Below are 20,226 nucleotides of genomic sequence, written 5' to 3' on the forward strand. Positions count from 1 at the left end.
TGAATTTGTTAATGCTTGCTTTCTTGGTTTGTTTGAGTGTTAGTCTAAATAGGGCATTGGCCATATTAATCTGGCAATCGGCTTAGTTGTGCCCATGCGTACCAGCGCGAAGCCTCTTCGCGCATTCTACGGCGATTACTGAACTTTTTACTTAGCAGCTCTATGGCAACGGCAAAGTTCTCGTCCGTCACATCCAACGCACGCACAGTCTCCAAGGCCGAGTTACGGAGACAGGACCGCAGCCGCTGAAGCTTCTTTACCCGACCTATAAAGGGGTTCATGCCCACCATGGTGCAGAACAGTGGCCGGTATTTAAGCCACTCCGTATATCCTCCATTAAAAAGCGGCAGTAGTGGCAAAGCATGGAATGTCCTGCCAAGCCGCGCATCAAAATTGGGAGCGGACGTAGCGTTAAGTAGCGTCGAGCTCGCAGTCAACAAGCTAGAGCGCAGAATAATCTCCTGGTCCAGGTTGAAACGTGCCTCCCTTGCCAGTTAGTGTAAAAATACATAGATGAACATGGTAGCATTTTAGAATGCTCGTTATAAAGAAATATAAATAAATCCTTAATATCCCGAATACAACTTATTCACCTGACGTGCTGGAACCCTTAGGCCGTGAACGTCTCCTCAGCGCGTTGCTTCTGCACTAGGACTTCCAAAAGGACTCTTTACATATCAGACCCAATCTACTGTCCTCAACGGGCTGGTAATGTTCCAGGATGTCTACCACTCCGCGCGATAAGTCAGTCCCTAGGTTCTAACATCAATTCCGATAAAAAACGTTCTTCTCACAAGTTCGCTTGAAGCAATCTTACTACGTGGTACTTAAAAATTTCTAAGGGGTAACTGCATTTTTACACTCTTGCGGCGTTCGTGACCAATCAACCCAACATAACATTTTTATATATAATATTTATGGACAATGGAAAATCGATCATTTTATAGGTTGGAACTAGAGGGTATATTGTAGCTTAAAAAAATAAATCGTATAAAATAAAACATAGTCAATTAAGAAATGTAAATACAATTTTTGTAATAGTGGGAATAATGTTACTTTTTTTTGTTTCGCTTCTTCTTCTTTTCCGAACATTGATTTTTTTTTTTTGTTATACAAACACGACAATACCAATCGTCTTTCGGTGCAATTTCTATGCCAACACATGTCCTAAAAAAAATTTTTCGTCAAGTAACTATTGGAATTTAATGATAAATGATTTTACCAGTGATACCAAGCGTCGCAGCCATCACATCCAATCATTGCTGAACCATCATCAACCTTCCCACACGCCGGACAAATCCAAATACGATTTCCTTCAGCATCAACATATGAAGAAGGCCGATTAATTGGTGCAGTGTTGGCACAGATTTCTGGTATATGCAGGGGAGAATTTAAAATTAGTTCCTTATCCCCCATGCATGAACTTGTGGCTAAACTTGACGAACAATTATGCATGACCGCATTAGGTGTCAACATTAATTGCTGTGGTAACAAAACTGAACTGGCTGAAATAGTGGATGAAGCAGCCGAATTGTTATTTGAATTAGACGCCCATCCAATAGAACTTAGTTGATTGATTGTCATATGTGATGACTTTGTAATTAAAGGTGACGGCGGCAATGACATAGTGTTATGAGGAGAGTTTCCTATAGATGTTCCAAGATTAGATGTGCCTAATATATAAAGATCAGCTAAAATTAAATAATTAATGTTGTCCAATAAATTATTATTTGCAAAACCTACTTTGTTTGGATTTCGGAGGTCCAGTCACTAAAGGTGAAAATCGGGCTAGTTCTGGAGATTGATCGTTCGTTTGGATTAAGGTATTTGTATTTTTTGAAAATCCAATATCTTTTGGATCTGCTTCATTATTTATATTTGTCAAAGGTGTAGACTTCCCATTTAATTTTAATGTTAATTTTGGTATAGGATTTGTAGCTTGATCTACATTTTGCGGTGTCGTACAACGTGGTGATATGGATGGTTGTAAAGATGTTATTAAAATGGAATCATTCGGAAATGTCCCAAAAAATTTGTTTTGAGTAGAGCCATTATCATTGATAGATGTTGCACTCACAAAGACTTCTTTGTCTTGAAGAGAAGGTATTAAAATCTGTAATAAAACAGTAGATTGCTTTAGAAAATTTCAGTTTTAAAATTATTTCAATTTTTATTTCTAATGCTTCACTTCTGATACTGGAAAATGATATTCTTGCCTGAAGCATCACTAGAAAATCAGGAACCAGACGAAAAGCAGGCAGCAGTCTATCTAGCAGTAAATTTTCTATTATGACTAAATAGTTAATTTTACCATGTATACTTATTTTTACTCAGAAACTTACTGTGGGCTACTGTAAACTTTATCAGAGACGAGACCATTTTTAGGGACTGAAAAAATCGATGAGGTAAAAACTAGGAAAATGATTTCACCCTGTTCCGCTCAAAGTAAAACAATTTTTTTTTTGTTGTCCATTTGATTTCGGTCTTCCAAAGACTACATCGTTCATCTTTTATGTAATGGTATTAAATCGATTTCGTATAAAATAAAATTACAAAATAATTAAAACCGTCTATCTTACCGGAAAACCAAAAAAGTTGTGACGTTTCCGATGGCAGCTGCCATATAGCTATAAGATATGGTTTGTCGAAATGGAAACTGTATAAACCTTCCTATCTTTCTTTCCTATCCTATCTTTACACCACAGTTGTGTATTTGCCGATTGATCAGTTTTATTGATATGTTGTGTGCTGTGGTTTAAGTTGATAGCTTTAAAACTAAAACACTAGTTCAAGAAAGACAGAAACAGACAGACAGTCACACATGCTTATATGGACTCAATAGTGATGATAATCAAGAATACATGTGTATATTTTTAAGGGTCAGAGATATCTAATTCACTGCGTTGCACCATATTATATTAAAGTAATAAATTACAATGACTTTTACAGTGCTGAGCTTGCAAATAACTGTCGACTGTTTCTCGTTGTTTGCAAATAAGTGTCATTTCCTGACCCTTTACGGAAAACTCTGAGGGAGTTGACGGAAAAGCTGAGGGAAAACTCCGGAGTCGCTTCAAAAAATTGTTATCTTGCGGTGCGTAAAGTCTGGCCTTACAGGGATATCGAAAATACAAAAATTGTATTGATTTACTTAAAATATTAGTTTCTTGTGCGGATGAACGAAACCATTTTGAAAAATATGCGATTTTGAATTTTTGGCGCGGTTGTTAAGTAGGTGGTACCATTTTTACATAAAGTCAGACCATTATTGCCCGTAAAAATGGTAAAATAATTTTTTTTTTATCAATAATGCGATCGTTCATCCGCAAGTATTTTTTGTATACAAGATTTGTGAAAAATTTGATCACTGATGTGATCAACTGATCTCCTTCTCTGGATTTCGGGCTACTTATCTGGAAGAACCAAACGTGTCTTCTTTAAAGATGTTACCTTACGTTTAGTCCGCGCCACATTTGGGGTGCCCCAAGGTAGCCATCATGGACCCTTACTTTTTACACTGTTTATTAACGACGTGCCCCTTGCCTTTACTGATTCACTTGTACTTATGTACTCTGATGATGTCTTCAGTATAAATTCACCAGCGACCAATCAAAACTTCAATCCGATTTGGATAAATTTCCAAATTGGTGTTTAGCAAATAACTAAAGCTTAATGAATCGAAATATAATCTCATGTCATTTTATCGATCAAGTCCTCAATAGGCTATGTACTTTTTCGATTAACGATCAGTTACGATTAACTCAGTTAACGAACTTGGTCTTCTATTTGTTTGAAACTTAAAACTTTGAAACCAGAGGCCAAAAATCAAAAAACCGATCAGAAAATATTTAAACTGAATTTACACAGTTTGTCTCTAAAATGTCAAAATTTTCAATTTGCAAACCGGATTTCGCTGGAAACCTAACGGTACTTTCTAAAAATAGAATCAAAAGCATGAACACGTGTTCATTTCAACAGCGCATCGCAGCTCTGATGCAATATTTCGAAGCAAAAGCGCACTTCAAATTAGGCTGGTAACTAATCAAGTTTATAAATTTATATTATTTAAAATGGATTTTGAAGCCCAAGGTATTTATTTTAATTTATGAAATTAATTTATACTAATTTGATATGAAATTAATACAAACTAACTTGATATGTGAAACCCTTTTTTTTGTACCTTTTTTGAGTGTCTTATTTGAGTGAATTATTATTTTTTATCTTTGTCATAGTTTTAAGATTTTAAAATCGTTAAAGTTAGGTGCGGACAGTTGCGGATGTATTTGTAATCGCTAATTTGCTAACACGACTTACAGGTTGCTAATATGCTAACAGAAACTGATAAGAGAATATCCATGGTCAGTATGGTCATGGCCACTTGTCAGCTACAGTCCACAAGGTGTTAGTTCATGGATCTTCAGTGATTGAGCATGCACTCGTATCAATCGGAAAGCTTTCCAAGGAAGCAGCTGAGTCAACTAATACAGGGCTAAAAAAATGTAGACTGTATCACACCCGAAAAATGTCTCGGATTGCAACAAACACAGACATATTGAACACACTCATTTTACGGTCGGACCCATTTATAACTGGACAAAGAAAACATGGAAAGAAGGATAAATCAATGTTACTTGAATCTGTGTTCAACTTATTAGAAGAAACATAAAAACACAAAATAGTTAATCTTTCCTATGACAGCCATATGATTTAGTTATCCGATTCTAATAAAATTTGCTAAGCATATGTAAAACTACACCAATCTTATAGTCTGAGAGTTTAGATAACAAATCTTTTAAAATAAAACATTTTTCATACTAAATTTGTATTTTTAACCGATCATTCCAATAGCATCTATATCATATAGACGCACGATATGGCCAATATTTATAAAATATATTTGTAATATTTATACCCTTGCGGAGGGTATTATAATCTTGGTCAAAAGTGTGCAACGCAGTGAAGGAGACATCTCCGACCCTATAAAGTATATATATTCTTGATCACGTTCTTAAACATTGACCTTACCAGCTTACCATAGTCAAGTAACAACTTATGTAATTATCCAATCTTATAAAAGATCTCCTGGTCCAAAATAAAGACCGAGTACAGAGTAAATCGGTTCGTTACTCAGGGTTAAGTTACGGTACTTAAAACCAACCTACTTCGAGTGTTGCTCCTGTGAAAATGGACCACAAGTAGGACCCTCCTTAACCAACCTACTTCGAGTATTGCTCCTGTGAAAACGGACCACAAGTAGGACCTGCCGATACGTATCCATCGCTGAGTGTTCCGTGAAACGGACCGCCAGTAGGACCTAAAGATACGAAATCAGCCGAAGTCCCTTACCACCACCTGAACTTGAGGACATTCATCCAGGACTTCAAGTATCTCACCTCAACCTCTGCCTGATCACAGCAAGCGCTTGTTCAACCCGAGCAGACCTTTGAAGAACCCAGGTACATTTAGACAGAACTTTTACCTTCTTTGACCACGACTCCGGGTCGTTATGGTGTTGTAACAAGCCAGCATTTACTAACACGCTTAAATTGTAACGTTCCTAGTAGATGGACTAAAAACTTTCGTCCTTTACTTTTCAGCCATTGTAGTTTGACATATGCGCAACACGAACCGTTCAGGGTATTAGGTTCGGACTACAATGGTCTCTCCCACAGCCTGTCACTTTGCTCCACTAACAATCTTAAATCGCTTATATTAACCGCCTTATTTGTGCAACACTCTTCCTCGTGATATCTTTCTCCAAATCCTCGCTTATCTATCTCGGATCTATTCCCGCGATTCGAGCCGTACGTTATGCGGCAGCGCCCCTCGGTCGGTTGGACGGGAGGTAGGCTGGCGCGCGAAACATATGGAAATTGTCAATGAGTGGAACAATTCTGGAGATTTACACCTTATGAGATGGGCAGCTCTTGTGCGTATTCGATGTGAACGAAAGGAGGATATCGCCGATAAAATAAGTTCCTAGCGCACATTATGCAAATGGCTGCGTACAGAAACATATAGGTAAGTAATAAGTTATATATATAAATATCTGTTCTATGCAGACGTATCTTAAATGAGAACCAAAGAAACATAGCATCGCTTCACGCTGCTATAAGGTGGAATTCAACCTATTTAATGCTAACAACAAGGAGAGCTAACTTCGGGCGGAGCCGAATTTGATATACCCTTGCAGTCAGGTAGCAGCTTATATTGTTATATATTGTTGGCACGTAGTGCCAAGACCTACCACCCTATATTCACACTTAGTAATCTGATCTAATCAATATTCATCAGCATGTCGCAATATACAAGCATCAGACCCACTAACCTATTGGCACACCTAGTAATAATTAACAATAAGCATGAAACAATATCCAACCTTATAACCCAGCACTAGTAGACGGCGCCAGAAGCGGAAATCGGCAGTATCAATGGGAAGAATGACCGACTGACCGAAGCAAGTAAAAGCCAGCTAGCTAAGCCGAAATGCATGAACAAGCAATCTGAGTCAGCAGACTCAAAGGATAGTGACACTGGCATTATCACGTTAATAACATTGACCTTTCCTAGATTTAGTTATGTATAATTTAGCATCTTATATAAGAATTGTTCTTCTGTAATAAAGATAGTTGCGAAATCAGAGTGAATCGTCTTGTTACTCAGTGTCAAGGTACGGCTCTTAAAATTAACGTACTTCGAATGGCTCCCGTAAAACGGACCACAAGTAGAACCCGAGTTCCCAACCTACTTCGAGTGTTGCTCCCGTAAAACGCACCACAACTAGGATCGGCCGATACGGAATCAGCCGAAACCCCGTACCATCTGTACTTGAGGAGAACCAACCCAGGACTTCATGTATCCCACATCAACTCCAGCTTGATCACAGCAAGCGCCTGGTCAACCTGAGCAGTCCTTTGCAGAATCCAGGTAAATTTAGTCAGACTTTTATGCGTTCTTTGACTACGACTCCGGGACCAACCGTTATTCCCGCGAGTTCAAGTACATACGAACATATATATAATGTTGTCAAAAAAGTCTTGAGGTATTTTTATTGAATTTTCAATTGTTAATAAAATTGGTTACAATAATACGATTTAGGTCAAATATGCGCTGTTTTGTTCGATAACGCTTTCCCAACGAGATGCCAACTTCATAATGCCCCTTGCTCGCTCCCCCTCGCTGAGGCTCCCCTATTGGAAATTTTCACAGGATTCTCTTGTGACCAACTTCAGACTACCAAGCGCGTTCGTCATGGACAGAAACAGGTGGTAATCACTTGGTGCGAGATCCGGACAATACGGTGGATGCAAAAGAACCTCCCATCCGAGTTCCCGGAGCTTCTGGCGCGTCACTAAAGGTGTATGTGGCCTGGCGTTGTCCTGGTGGAAGACAATTCGGCATCTGTTGATCAAAGATGGCCTCTTCTACAGGTCCGAATTGAGAGTTTGGCCATAGGGGAGCAGCTCATAGTGCATAATCCCTGCCAATCCCACCAAACACACAGAAGAACCTTCCTGGCCGTCAATCCAGGCTTGGCCACCGTCTGGGCCGCTTCACCGCTTTTCGACCACGACCGTTTGCGCCTTACGTTATCGTAAGTGACCAACTTTATGCCGTTAGGCGATTGGATTTATGCCGTAAGTGCCTTGGATCTGGCCACCTATCTCGGCATTGCAATGCGTCAAGCTGCCGTGCGGTTGGACGCAGGCATCATAGTCTGCTGCATTTTGGTGGCAATTCGCCAGCTCAAGGCCAACAGCCCTCTCCTGAGGTTTCCACATCTAGTGACGCTGTTTCTGGTTTAGCGTCCGCCGCCGTCAATTCTCGCTAAGGATTTTTTTGGTGATGTGGTGTTGCTAGCCACTGCCAATATTCTGGTTAGGAACCGCTCCGGAGATCTACTTCCCTGCCGAGGGTTGCTCGATTCTGGCTCGCAGGTGCATCTAGTCACTTCAAGGCTGGCGGACCAACTGCAGCTGCGGAAGATAAGGACTACGGTGACTGTATCCGGTATAAGAGGCGCAGGGTTCTCTACAGATGGATTTTCAGTGATAGTCAGCTTGCAATCCCAATGCTTTGACTACTCTGAGCAATTAACTGCGATCGTAGCCTCCAACATCATTGACCTACAGCCCAGTTTTGCATTGGACGTCAGCTCTTGGAAAATTCCCGACAATGTAATGCTAGCATTTCCTCTTTTTCACCAGCCTCAGACAGTTGATTTGCTAATTTGAGCTGGATTTTTTACGAGCTGCTTTGTGTGGGGCAAATTCATCTGTCTCCTGGTTTGCCTCCATCCAAAAAATTCGGCTCGGTTGGGTTGTTTGTCGACAATGGTAAGGTCCTCTTGGCATCTGATCCTCTTGGCAGTCAGAGTTGCTCGTCCAGCCTCAGACGAAGTCGGTGAAGGCTGAGTCCCGCAAAGTGCTCAGCGAGTAGGAGAAGTCTTACAGACACCGTCGTCACTTCGAGCAGCGCATGTGGTGGCTGGTGTGATATGTCACATCCACCCAGTGTGGATGTGAAGTCGCTCTTGGACTTTGCCGGCGAAATGGCTACCGAGATGCCATCGCCCAGCTGCACGACGGTGACGGAGTGTGTCGGGTGCGCTGCTGAGGACGGCGTCCGTAGCTACAAGGTGGGCATTCGATCGGCCACCTGCATCTGCCGCCATGCGCTAGCGTCTGTCTCTCTCTCTCGCGGGATCTCTCGGTCGCTCCGCAGCATCAAGCGTTGAGCCGCGCTTATTATTCTAATTCGGTCGTCAACCCTACTCAGTCACATATGTAAATATATCATTTATAGAAACGCCTGAACAATTAAATAAATTGGATCAACATCTGTAAATCGAACTGTGGTTGTTTTTATTAAAGGCAATATTTAGAACAGAAAAAATAAATCTACCGAAAACGCTCAGTAACTGAACTAGCGACATACAAAAAGCTCAATGAAAAGCGTTCAACAGAAAACATAAACAAGAAAGGAAAGCTAACCTCGGGCGGAGCCGAAGTTGATATACCCTTGCAGTTCAGTCGCAGTCCGTTAGGTGGCGCCACGCATCTTATATTATTAGATATACAGAGGATCGTATATAGTCGGCCGATCCTTATGAAATTTGGCATATTGAATTATTTTGCCCAAAGAGTAATCTGTACCAAGTCCCATCTTTCTAACTTAAAAAACACCAAAGTTATGCCAATTCCGATCGTTCTATGACAGCTATAGGATATAGTCGGCCGATCCTTATGAAATTTTGTACATAAGATATTTTGGTCAAATATAATATGTGTGGAAAGTCCCAACTCTCTAACTTAAAAAACACCAAAGTTATGGCATTTCCGATCAATATGGATATATGGCAGCTATAGGATATAGTTGACCGATCCCGGCCGTTCCGACTTATATACTACCTGCAAAGGAAAGAAGGTTGTGTGCAAAGTTTCAACTTGATAGCTCCAAAACTGAGAGACTAGTTTGCGTAGAAACCGACAGACAAACAGACGGACATGCTCATATCAACTCAGGAGGTGATCCTGATCAAGAATATATATACTTTATAGGGTCGGAGATGTCTCCTTCACTGCGTTGCACACTTTTGACCAAAATTTTAATACCCTCTGCAAGGGTATAATGAAGACAGCAAGTCTCTTGCTCAAGCAAGTCTCTTGCTCAAAGCGAGAGCGAGAGAGTATGAACTTTTTCGGTTGTGCTCGCAAAGAGAAAGATAACGGTCGACAGTTATTTGCTATGGTAGAAACCAGAGAACGGCGAGGGTACACCCGAACAATAAGTGTACCCGAATCATTTGTGCATTTCGAAGTGATATCGGCACACTTAAATAAGGCTTGTTGCCTTTTACTGATAATTTCGAACATGCTTATATGCACAAGCTTAAACCGATTTCTCTTTTTCTGTATATATAAGTTAACTGAAGTTAACCGCGCAACGGCAATGTCCGATTACTTAAGAGCTCGCTCTGGCCAAACTGCTGACACAGCGTCTGGCCGGATGCCCGTGCATAGCCGGCGAACACTGCATATTTGCGTGGCCGCTATGAAATATATTTTTGTTAGCTTTAAGTTTCAGTTTGTACTTGAGTCTCATACAATAAAGAACTCCTATTCCAAAACTCCGGCCCAAGCCGTAAAATTAAATTCACTTGTAAAATTGGTTACTCAGCCTCAAGGGCGGTAACAACGGAGTTAGTAACTCCCAACATAACTTCCAGCGAGAAGGAAGAACCCTAGGCAACCGCCAGGGATATTATATCATCCTCTACTGAAGACATCCTCTCCAGCAACGAACATACAACTATACCTACCCCTTAAACTAATTAATTTATACATGAGTTGAGGCCGACGAAAATGCTAAAGCAAAAAGAATGAGCGAAATTGCACAACATTTGAGACATTATTCTGCAGTATTAATACCAGTGTCAAGGAGTTCCTTGGGAAACTCTCCACTACCTGCTCACTATGCATGAGGAATTCCCAAATTTTTTTATGGAGTGTCCTACGCATCTGTGACCTTGGGAATTTTCTCCCTAACTAAATAAAGAATTTCTCCAGGAATTCTTGCAAAGAAAATATAAGGAAGGTCTTGGGTATTCTTTGCAAAGAACTCTTCAAAAAACATCTTTGGTAAATTTTTGCAAAAAAAAAAAGAAAGGAATGCGACGTCCAAGCCAGGACAGCACGACAACCTCCTTAGGATGGTGGACAGCTATCTGAGCAATAGAACTCTGCTAGTCGACACGAATGAAGGACGCAAAGAGCGGGAGGTCACCGCTGGAGTGCCCCAAGGCTCTGTGCAGCGGCCACTGCTCTGGAATGTGATGTACGATGGAATTCTCCAAATTCCAATGGCCGAGGGAACATCCATAGTTGGATTCGCCTACGATGTGGTGGTCGTGGCGAAGACAGTCGTGGAGGTGGAAACCATAACGAACTGTGCGATCGAAATGATGGAGGCTTGGTTGTCCACCGCCGGCGTACAATTGGCACCGCACAAGACGGAGGCAGTGTTAATCTTGAGCCGGAAAAAAGTTGAAACGGCGACGGTTCGCGTAAGAGGAGTGGCCATCACCTCAAGGAGAGCTATTAAGGTAGTAGACCAATGTGACGGCCCAAATTTGGACGTTTTTTTGAATTTTTTTTTTAACAAGAAAATAAAATGCGATCGTCTTGTAACTTTTACATGTTTATTTTAATAATTTCTAGGGTACAAAAAAATTTAGTTGACTTAAATATACTTTAAATCATTAACAGTATTTTCTGTTGAAGTAGAGGTCACGAAAGAATGGTGAGCTGTTTCGGGGAAGCACACAGCCTTCCGTAGTCATCAGAATTTAAAAAATCAAAGAAATTATTATTATGTAGACCCTATTCTAATGAACAAACCAATAATATACATAGAAAGTGAGAAATTGTATAAATGTTGGAGTTTTAAAAAAAAGTACTCAAAATCGAAGTTTTTCCGTTGATAAAATGTTTGAAAAAATCAATTTATTATTCGAAATTTAAATGTTTTAAAGGTTAGGTATTTAGATATGTGTATGTAGAATATTCATATTTAATTTAAATTTTAAGCCAAATCGGTTGAATAGTTTAAAGTCAGTGCTTCCCCGAAATTTCAAAAACCTGGTTTCGAGAAAAACGCGTTCAAAGTTTCGACACGCGTTCATACTCACTAGGGCGCGCTCTCTTGTTTTGCCAATAACTTTAACAATATTCTAAATTTTGGTCTGAAAATTTAAGAGCATGTTTTTGAAATGTGGTTCTTTCAAAAAATGTAGAAAAAAAAAATTCGATTTTTGGAACCCATCACATTGGTCTACTACCTTAAATACCTCAGGGTGATGCTGGATAAGCGGCTCTCATTGCGGGAGCACCTGGAGTATGCTCTCAAGAGGGCAAGCGAGACGACTAGGGCACATGCTTCCAATTAGAAGCCCGAGGCAAAAAGGCGTAAGCTTATGAAGGATGGTGGGGAGGATTAGCACTAGCTTCACGGCTGTACCGCAGAACATAATCAAGCTCTTCTAGCCCCAAACGGAATTAAATAACGTACTGGTACGATAAGTTAAAATTAAGAGTGTTTTTAAAAAAAAGAAAGAACCTCTTGTTTTATAGCAAGGTTGTCCCATTTCCGATCGATCAGTGATATGGCAGCTGTAGGATTTAATCTTCCGATCCTTATGAAATTTGCTAAATCAGATTATATTGGAATCAAAAATGGAATCTGTACCAAGTCCCATCTTTCCAACTTATAAAACACCAATTCTATGACAGCTATAAGCCGATATAGCCGATCCTAATATGTAAAATATTTTGGCCAATTATAACATGTGTGGAAAGTCCCAACTCTCTAACCTAAAAACACCAGAGTTATGGCATCTTCGATCATTCAGTTATATGGCAGTACCAAAGCTGCCATATAGTATAGACCGATCTCGGCCGTTGCGACTTGCGAGGGCAAAGTTTTAACTCGATAGCTTTAAAACTGAGATACAAGATTGCGTAGAAAAAGACAAACGGACATGCTTATATCGACTCAGGAGGTGATCCTTATCAAGAATACTTTATAGGGTCGGAGATGTCTCCTTTACTGAAGCAAAACTGGAGCAAAATCAAATGTGTCAAGGGTATAAAAAAAAACCCACCCCATTTCAAAACGCCATCTCACCTCGGGCCGGACTAAGGTAATACTCGACCCGTACAGAGATTAAGACTGATTGGGCGCCCGGTTGGCACCTAGTGCCAAGACCTACTACCCTATATGCACACTTAGTAATTTGATCCAATCAATATGCATCAGCATGTCGCAATATAAAAACCCACTAACCGATTTTCTCACCTATAAACAATTAGTAATAAGCATAAAACTATATCCAACCTATTAACCCAGCACTAGTAGACGGCGCCAAAAGCAGAAGCAGCATATCAGCGGGAAGAATGACCGACTGACCGATGCAAGTAAAAACAAGAAAGGAAAGCTAACTTCGGGCGGAGCCGAAGTTGATATACCCTTGCAGTTCAGTCGCAGTCCGCTAGGTGGCGCCACGCATCTTATATTATTAGATATGTAGCGGATCGTATATAGTCGGCCGATTCTTATGAAATTTGGCATATTGAATTATTTTTCCCAAAATAGAATCTGTACCAAATCCCATCTTTCTAACTTAAAAAACAACAAAGTTATGCCAATTTCGATCGTTCTATGACAGCTATAGGATATAGTCGGCCGATCCTTATGAAATTTTGTACACAAGATATTTTGGTCAAATATAACATGTGTGGAAAGTCCCAACCCTCTAACTTAAAAAACACCAAAGTTATGGCATTTCCGATCAATCAGTTATATGGCAGCTATAGGATATAGTCGACCGATCCCGGCCGTTCCGACTTATATACTACCTGCAAAGGAAAGAAGGATGTGTGCAAAGTTTCAACTCGATAGCTCCAAAACTGCGAGACTAGTTTGCGTAGAAACCGACAGACAGACAGACGGACAGACGGACATGCTCATATCAACTCAGGAGGTGATCCTGATCAAGAATATATATACTTTATAGGGTCGGAGATGTCTCCTTCACTGCGTTGCACACTTTTGACCAAAATTATAATACCCTCTGCAAGGGTATAACCAGCCAGCTAAGCCGAAATGCGCAAGCAGTACATGAACAAACAATTTGAGTCAGCAGACTCAGAGGTGGGTGACCCTGGCATTAACCTTAGTTTAGCACGTCCAGAACTTTGACCTTTCTTAGATTTAATGATGTATAATTTAGCATCTTATATAAGAGTTATTCTTCTGAAATAAAGACAGTTCCGAAATCAGAGTCAATCGTCTTGTTACTCAGTGTCTGAACCACGGCACTTAAAATCATCCTACTTCTCGTGATCCTGTGTAAAACGGTTCACGAGTTGGTCCCGCGGCATACCAGTCTACTTCGAGTGTTGCTCCCGTGAAACGGACCGCCAGTAGACCCCGCGGTACCTAACTACTCCAAGTGTTGCTCCCGTGAAACTGACCACGAGGAGACCCCGCGGCATACCAGTTTAGCTCGAGTGTTGCTCCCGTGAAACGGACCACCAGCAGACCCTGCGCTATCTAACCTACTTAGAGTGTTGCTCCCGTGAAACGGACCGCCAGTAGGACCTGCCGATAAGGAATCAGCCGAACCACCATACCACCGGTACTTGAGGAAAACCACCCCAGGACTTCAAGCACATCAACTCATGCCTGATCACAGCAAGCGTCTGGCCAACCCGAGCAGTCCTTTGCAGAATCCAGGTAAATTTAGTCAGGACTATTTACGGTTTTGACTACGACTCCGGGACCTACCGTTACTCCCGTGAGTTCAAGTTTGACGTAGTTGCCGCATAACGCTCTACGGACGAACATTTTGGTGACCCCGACGTGATCCTTTAGGATCACAACTTCAGACCCCGTAATCCCCGTAATCCAAGGATCAGACCCCGTAATCCAAATGCTCATTGATGAGCAAATTGAAAGCAACATAGTCATCCAAAGGCTAATAAGAAACTTCACTAAGGACTCCGCAGAGCGTAAACTCAAGGGAGCATACTTCGAAGAGAAACTCAGACAGCTCACTCACTCATGGACCCTGTTTAAAAAAAATGATGCCAAGCTCAAGGAGCTAGCACTAAGTCCTGAGAATGAGTATTTCACAAAGGCCAAAGCGCTAGAAGAGCTTGTGAAAAAATATGAAGCAATATTTTCGGATGGAATCCCATCAGTGTCAGGCCCGTCACAAAGGCCCCGGAAAACACGCGAAAATCTCGAGCCAAAGGCACAATCATCACGAGGAAACGAAGGAGAAGACCTTCGATTAACATCATTAAAACGAAGACATGAAGGACGATTAGACGATATGGAAGACTTGCTGTGCAACCGCACCGAAGGACGGGAAGTGTCCACACACGTCAGACAACACATAAAGGAGCTATGGAAGGAAATCGTCACGGGATACCAGGATCTCATCGACCTGGAACCAGCCATAAAAAATGATGGACACACCGATGACAGATTTCAGGTTGTACGAGCAGAATATTTTTCGTTTTTGAGCGAAGAATCGAAATCAACTTCAGCATCAACACAAAAACTCGCGATTGCACCTCCGTTTGTAATACCACCAGTAGAAATTCCAAAGTTTGACGGAGACTACCGGCATTGGCTACGATTCTACGAAATTTTTACGGAATGCATCCACGATCAAGACTACAGTGATGCAGTAAAATTCCGTCATTTGGAGAATCATGTAACAGGTGAAGCACAAAACCTAATCGCAACGTCGATTGGCGGACAGACCAGTTACCAGGATGCATGGCAACGACTAAAGAATCGATACCACAATGAACGGCTGTTGATTAAATCCGCGATTCAAGAGCTTTTCGGACACCCCAGAACAAATGGATCAGCGGACCAGCTGCGCAGCTTACATGATACCGTGCTCCGAACGGTCGCCACTCTCGACGCACTCAAAGTGTCAACAGACAACTGGGACCCAATCTTGATACACATCATTGAGGAAAGATTGGATCCACACACGCTGTCAGCTCTAGAACTAGCCGTCAACGATCCAATCAATCGACAATCTCTGAAGCAGATGTTAGAAAACCTTGAGCGTCAGGCAACCAGTCAAGTAACAATGCAGAAAAATACGTCGGCGGCTCCACTTCGATCCAGTTCATCACGATGGGTGTGTTCAGCCACAGCCCTGCTTACAGATAAGCCCACCGTTCTTTTACCAACCGCCCAAGTGGCAATACATGGCCCAGCCGGAACCCATCAGCAATGCCGCACACTCCTAGATTCTGGATCACAGATTAACATAATCACCAGAAGGATGGCTGATACACTTGGACTACAATTGGAGCCATCAACCCTGAACATCGCTGCACTGGGAGGAACAACAACAAGATTAGGAAAAAAGGCTGTGGTGACCCTATCGTCATTAACCACTGACTTCGAAGATCAAATCAACGTCGTTGTACTACCGGAAATAATGCCCAATCAACCATCCCACCCTATTCAAGCGCCAAGAAATATCTCACCTCAGTTGCGCTTAGCCGATCCTGAATTTACGCAGCCCCAGAATATTGATCTGTTGTTGGGCGCCGAAATCATCTCCCAGCTTATGAGGCCACAACAGACATATTTGGGAGAAGGACAACCACTACTAAAAAATACCGCGCTTGGATGGATTGTGATGGGGCCAGTGCGACCGGAATCAGCTCCTAATAGCAAGGCAGAACAAGTCGTCGGTAATACGACGGCTTGGACACCGGAAGCTAACGAGCCACGACAAAGTTTGATTGCATGCATCGGCAAGGAGCAAATAGTAAAATCCGGAAGAGTACATAGTTCCCCACTCATTGCGGATCAACAAGAAGCTAACGAGCCACGACAAGATCAACAAGGAGAGCCGCAGACGGACCCCAATCCACAAGCCCAAGGTTGTCAACTCACAACTGAAGAGCACAGAGTGAAAGGGCCAGTAACCAAGGAAATTCAAGGAGTAGAAGTCACCTCCTATCTGGCATGGGTAACATGCATCTCCGAAAGGGAGCAGGGTACACATCGGTTCACTAAGACGGTCCAACAACAACGCACAGCCCCTATTATTGAGTACCTCAATGGGGGGGGGAGAATGTTGGCACCTAGTGCCAAGACCTACTACCCTATATGCACACTTAGTAATTTGATCCAATCAATATGCATCAGCATGTCGCAATATAAAAACCCACTAACCGATTTTCTCACCTATAAACAATTAGTAATAAGCATAAAACTATATCCAACCTATTAACCCAGCACTAGTAGACGGCGCCAAAAGCAGAAGCAGCATATCAGCGGGAAGAATGACCGACTGACCGATGCAAGTAAAAACCAGCCAGCTAAGCCGAAATGCGCAAGCAGTACATGAACAAACAATTTGAGTCAGCAGACTCAGAGGTGGGTGACCCTGGCATTAACCTTAGTTTAGAACGTCCAGAACTTTGACCTTTCTTAGATTTAATGATGTATAATTTAGCATCTTATATAAGAGTTATTCTTCTGAAATAAAGACAGTTCCGAAATCAGAGTCAATCGTCTCGTTACTCAGTGTCTGAACCACGGCACTTAAAATCAACCTACTTCTCGTGATCCTGTGTAAAACGGTTCACGAGTTGGTCCCGCGGCATACCAGTCTACTTCGAGTGTTGCTCCCGTGAAACGGACCGCCAGTAGACCCCGCGGTACCTAACTACTCCAAGTGTTGCTCCCGTGAAACTGACCACGAGGAGACCCCGCGGCATACCAGTTTAGCTCGAGTGTTGCTCCCGTGAAACGGACCACCAGCAGACCCTGCGCTATCTAACCTACTTAGAGTGTTGCTCCCGTGAAACGGACCGCCAGTAGGACCTGCCGATAAGGAATCAGCCGAACCACCATACCACCGGTACTTGAGGAAAACCACCCCAGGACTTCAAGCACATCAACTCATGCCTGATCACAGCAAGCGTCTGGCCAACCCGAGCAGTCCTTTGCAGAATCCAGGTAAATTTAGTCAGGACTATTTACGGTTTTGACTACGACTCCGGGACCTACCGTTACTCCCGTGAGTTCAAGTTTGACGTAGTTGCCGCATAACGCTCTACGGACGAACAAAAACCTACCCCATTTCAAAACGCCATCTCACCTCGGGCCGGACTAAGGTAATACTCGACCCGTACAGAGATTAAGACTGATTGGGCGCCCGGTTTAGAAATTCTGTCCAGTCTCTAACGAAGGGCTCAGAGTACCTGGCAACAGCCTGTTCTAAGAAGCCTTAACCGGGTGTGGCGGATCTCCGTCCGGGTGGACTGTCGCATCTCCGCAACTCTTCAAATGAACCGTGGGCCAGATCCTAAGAAGCCACGAGAGTGCCAAACCGACCAAGAGGTCAGAGAAGTGGCTCAAAAATGTGCATTGGGTGAAAAGCGTACTTCCAGAGTGTGGCACACCGCCCAAATTCACAACCCAAGCGTGAGCGATGTGCTAGGAGGACCCTCGGCGAAGCGGATGCGCACACAGTCGAAATAGCCCTTTGCGGAACGGTTTGGAGAGCTCTAAAAAGCGGCAATAGTCGAGCTGGGCGAAAACTACGCGGGCCCCAAGCTTTTTGCGCTGAGCCATCCTGAGTAGACATCGAGCAAAGATTTGGATCCCGGCCTCCATGACGAGTGGTAAAGGTAGAAAATATGGCTAAACTTAGGCTTCAGCTCGGAGACCTTAAAGGTCTACAAATCATATGACTGCTCCATATGACTGAAAATGGATCCGACATACATAGTCTGGGATAGCGACCAAGGACTAAAACCTGCTAGCAGATAGCACCATAATTACAATGACAGAGCCAACGCGGCAAAATTTCAGCTCCAATGGATACTGTCATCATACGAGGACAGTCCGATAAGTACTTAGCCTCACCGCCCGATGGCGTCACTATCGCAAGGGAAATTCCATCGTGTAGCACATTCTCGTAGACGGCTACTGCTACTCGTAGTTTTGTTTTGACTGCGTGTGGAATCGGACGAGACCGGGATTCAAAATGGACAAAGAGCAATATCGATCTGTTAAAAATTGGTCCAACGAGTTTCAACGTGGTCGGTTTTTGATAAGCCACGCCCAAAAGCCCCAAGAACGTCTACCCCCAAGGATAACGTGACATAAATCCACGATCTCGTATTGACAAACCGCCGATTGAAGATGCGCGAGATAGCTGAGATAGTAGGCGGTCTCAAAAGATCGCGTGGGTCATATCCTCCATGAAATTTTGGTCATGAGAAAGCTGTCTGCGCGATGGGTGCTTCGTTTGCTCACTCCAGACAACAAAAGCAACCGTAAGACCACTTCAGAGCATTTTTTAACGTTGTTTAAGCTTAATCCGCAGGAATGGAGAAGAAAAAAGTGCTCTTCCATCATGACAACGGCTCAGACTTCCGCCCTCGACACGGCCAAATTGGTCAAATTGGACTACAAATTGCTTCCCTATCTATTATATTCTCCAGATTTGGCCGCGTGTGACTTCTTTTTGTTTCCAAACTTGAAAAAGTCTCTCGCTGGAAAGAAATTTGCGTCGAATGAGGAGGTCGTCGCCGCCACAGAGGCCTATTTTACAGACCTCAAAAAAACGTATCGCTGGGTCAAGTGTATCTAGCTAAAATGAGATAATGTTGAGAATAAATTGCCACCTTTCCAAAATTTTTGTGAAAACTTTTCCAACATTTTCTTTTGGAGGCTAAGTACTTATCAGACCACCCTCGTACATGGCCTATGAAAGGTCGGAGCCCCCAAATGAGCTAGTGGAAAGGCTAGTAAAAGACAGCGAAAGGCTCAACATAGACTTCTTAATAGGATGTGGTTGTAACGCTCACAACACTCAGTGGGCGAGCTCAAACATATACGACCGCATATACGACCGACCGAGTCTCTTTCTAAAATTAAGTATAAAATTTTATCATTAAAAATGGTACGGAATCCCTTGATTTAACACTAGTATCGAAACAAATACTCAGTTTTGTATCTCTCTGGAGAATTGTTGATAAGCACTACTTCTCTGACCATAGATACATTCACAGAAACTGCCCATCTTTCGATAGAAGTTTTTCGAACCCCTAGGAAAACTAATGGGCCAATTATTGCAAAATAATTTCGAATTACATCCACCAGATTATTTTCAAACCGTGGAAAGTCGGAATACTCTGGTTCAATAACATGCCCAAAAACAAAACCAAAACAAGAAAGGAAAGCTAACTTCGGGCGGAGCCGAAGTTTATATACCATTGCAGTTGAGTCGCAGTCCGCTAGGTGGCGACACGCATCTTATATTATTAGATATACAGCGGATTGTAAATAGTCGGCCGATCCCTTTGAAATTTGGCATATCGAATTATTTTGCCCTAAGAGGAATCCATTGAAACTTACATCCTTCTAACTTAAAAAACAACCAAGTTATGGCATTTCCAATCAGTTATATGGCAGCTATAGGATATAGGACGTTCCGACTTATATACTGCCTGCAACAGAAAGAAGGGTGTGTGCAAAGTTTCAACTCAATAGCTTTAAAACTGCGAGACTAGTTTGCGTAGAAACAGATAGACGGACATGCTCATATCGACTCAGGATGTGATCCTGATCAAGAATATATATACTTTATAGAGTCGGAGATGTCTCTTT

General features: G+C 42.3%; 1 protein-coding gene across 3 annotated transcripts in view; it reads right to left on the reverse strand.

Moving 5' to 3' along the window:
* Positions 1-939: 939 nt before the first annotated feature.
* The window catches only part of LOC6505487 (transcription initiation factor TFIID subunit 3), a 76,837-nt gene continuing 57,550 nt past the window's right edge, over positions 940-20,226 (reverse strand). For 2 of the 3 annotated variants that reach the window (XM_032455898.1, XM_032455896.1), the window contains 3 exons: positions 1,744-2,113; positions 1,223-1,691; positions 940-1,167 (listed from right to left, as the gene is read on the reverse strand). In XM_032455898.1, the coding sequence (XP_032311789.1) occupies positions 1,053-1,167; positions 1,223-1,691; positions 1,744-2,113 (954 nt within the window). In that variant the 3' untranslated portion in view covers positions 940-1,052. The remainder of the gene's footprint in view (positions 1,168-1,222; positions 1,692-1,743; positions 2,114-20,226) is intronic. The other variant, XM_032455897.1, reaches the window with a different exon arrangement.

Source organism: Drosophila ananassae (genome assembly GCF_017639315.1).
Source record: "Drosophila ananassae strain 14024-0371.13 chromosome 4 unlocalized genomic scaffold, ASM1763931v2 tig00000054, whole genome shotgun sequence".
In the NCBI taxonomy this organism is placed as follows: Eukaryota; Metazoa; Arthropoda; class Insecta; order Diptera; family Drosophilidae; genus Drosophila; species Drosophila ananassae.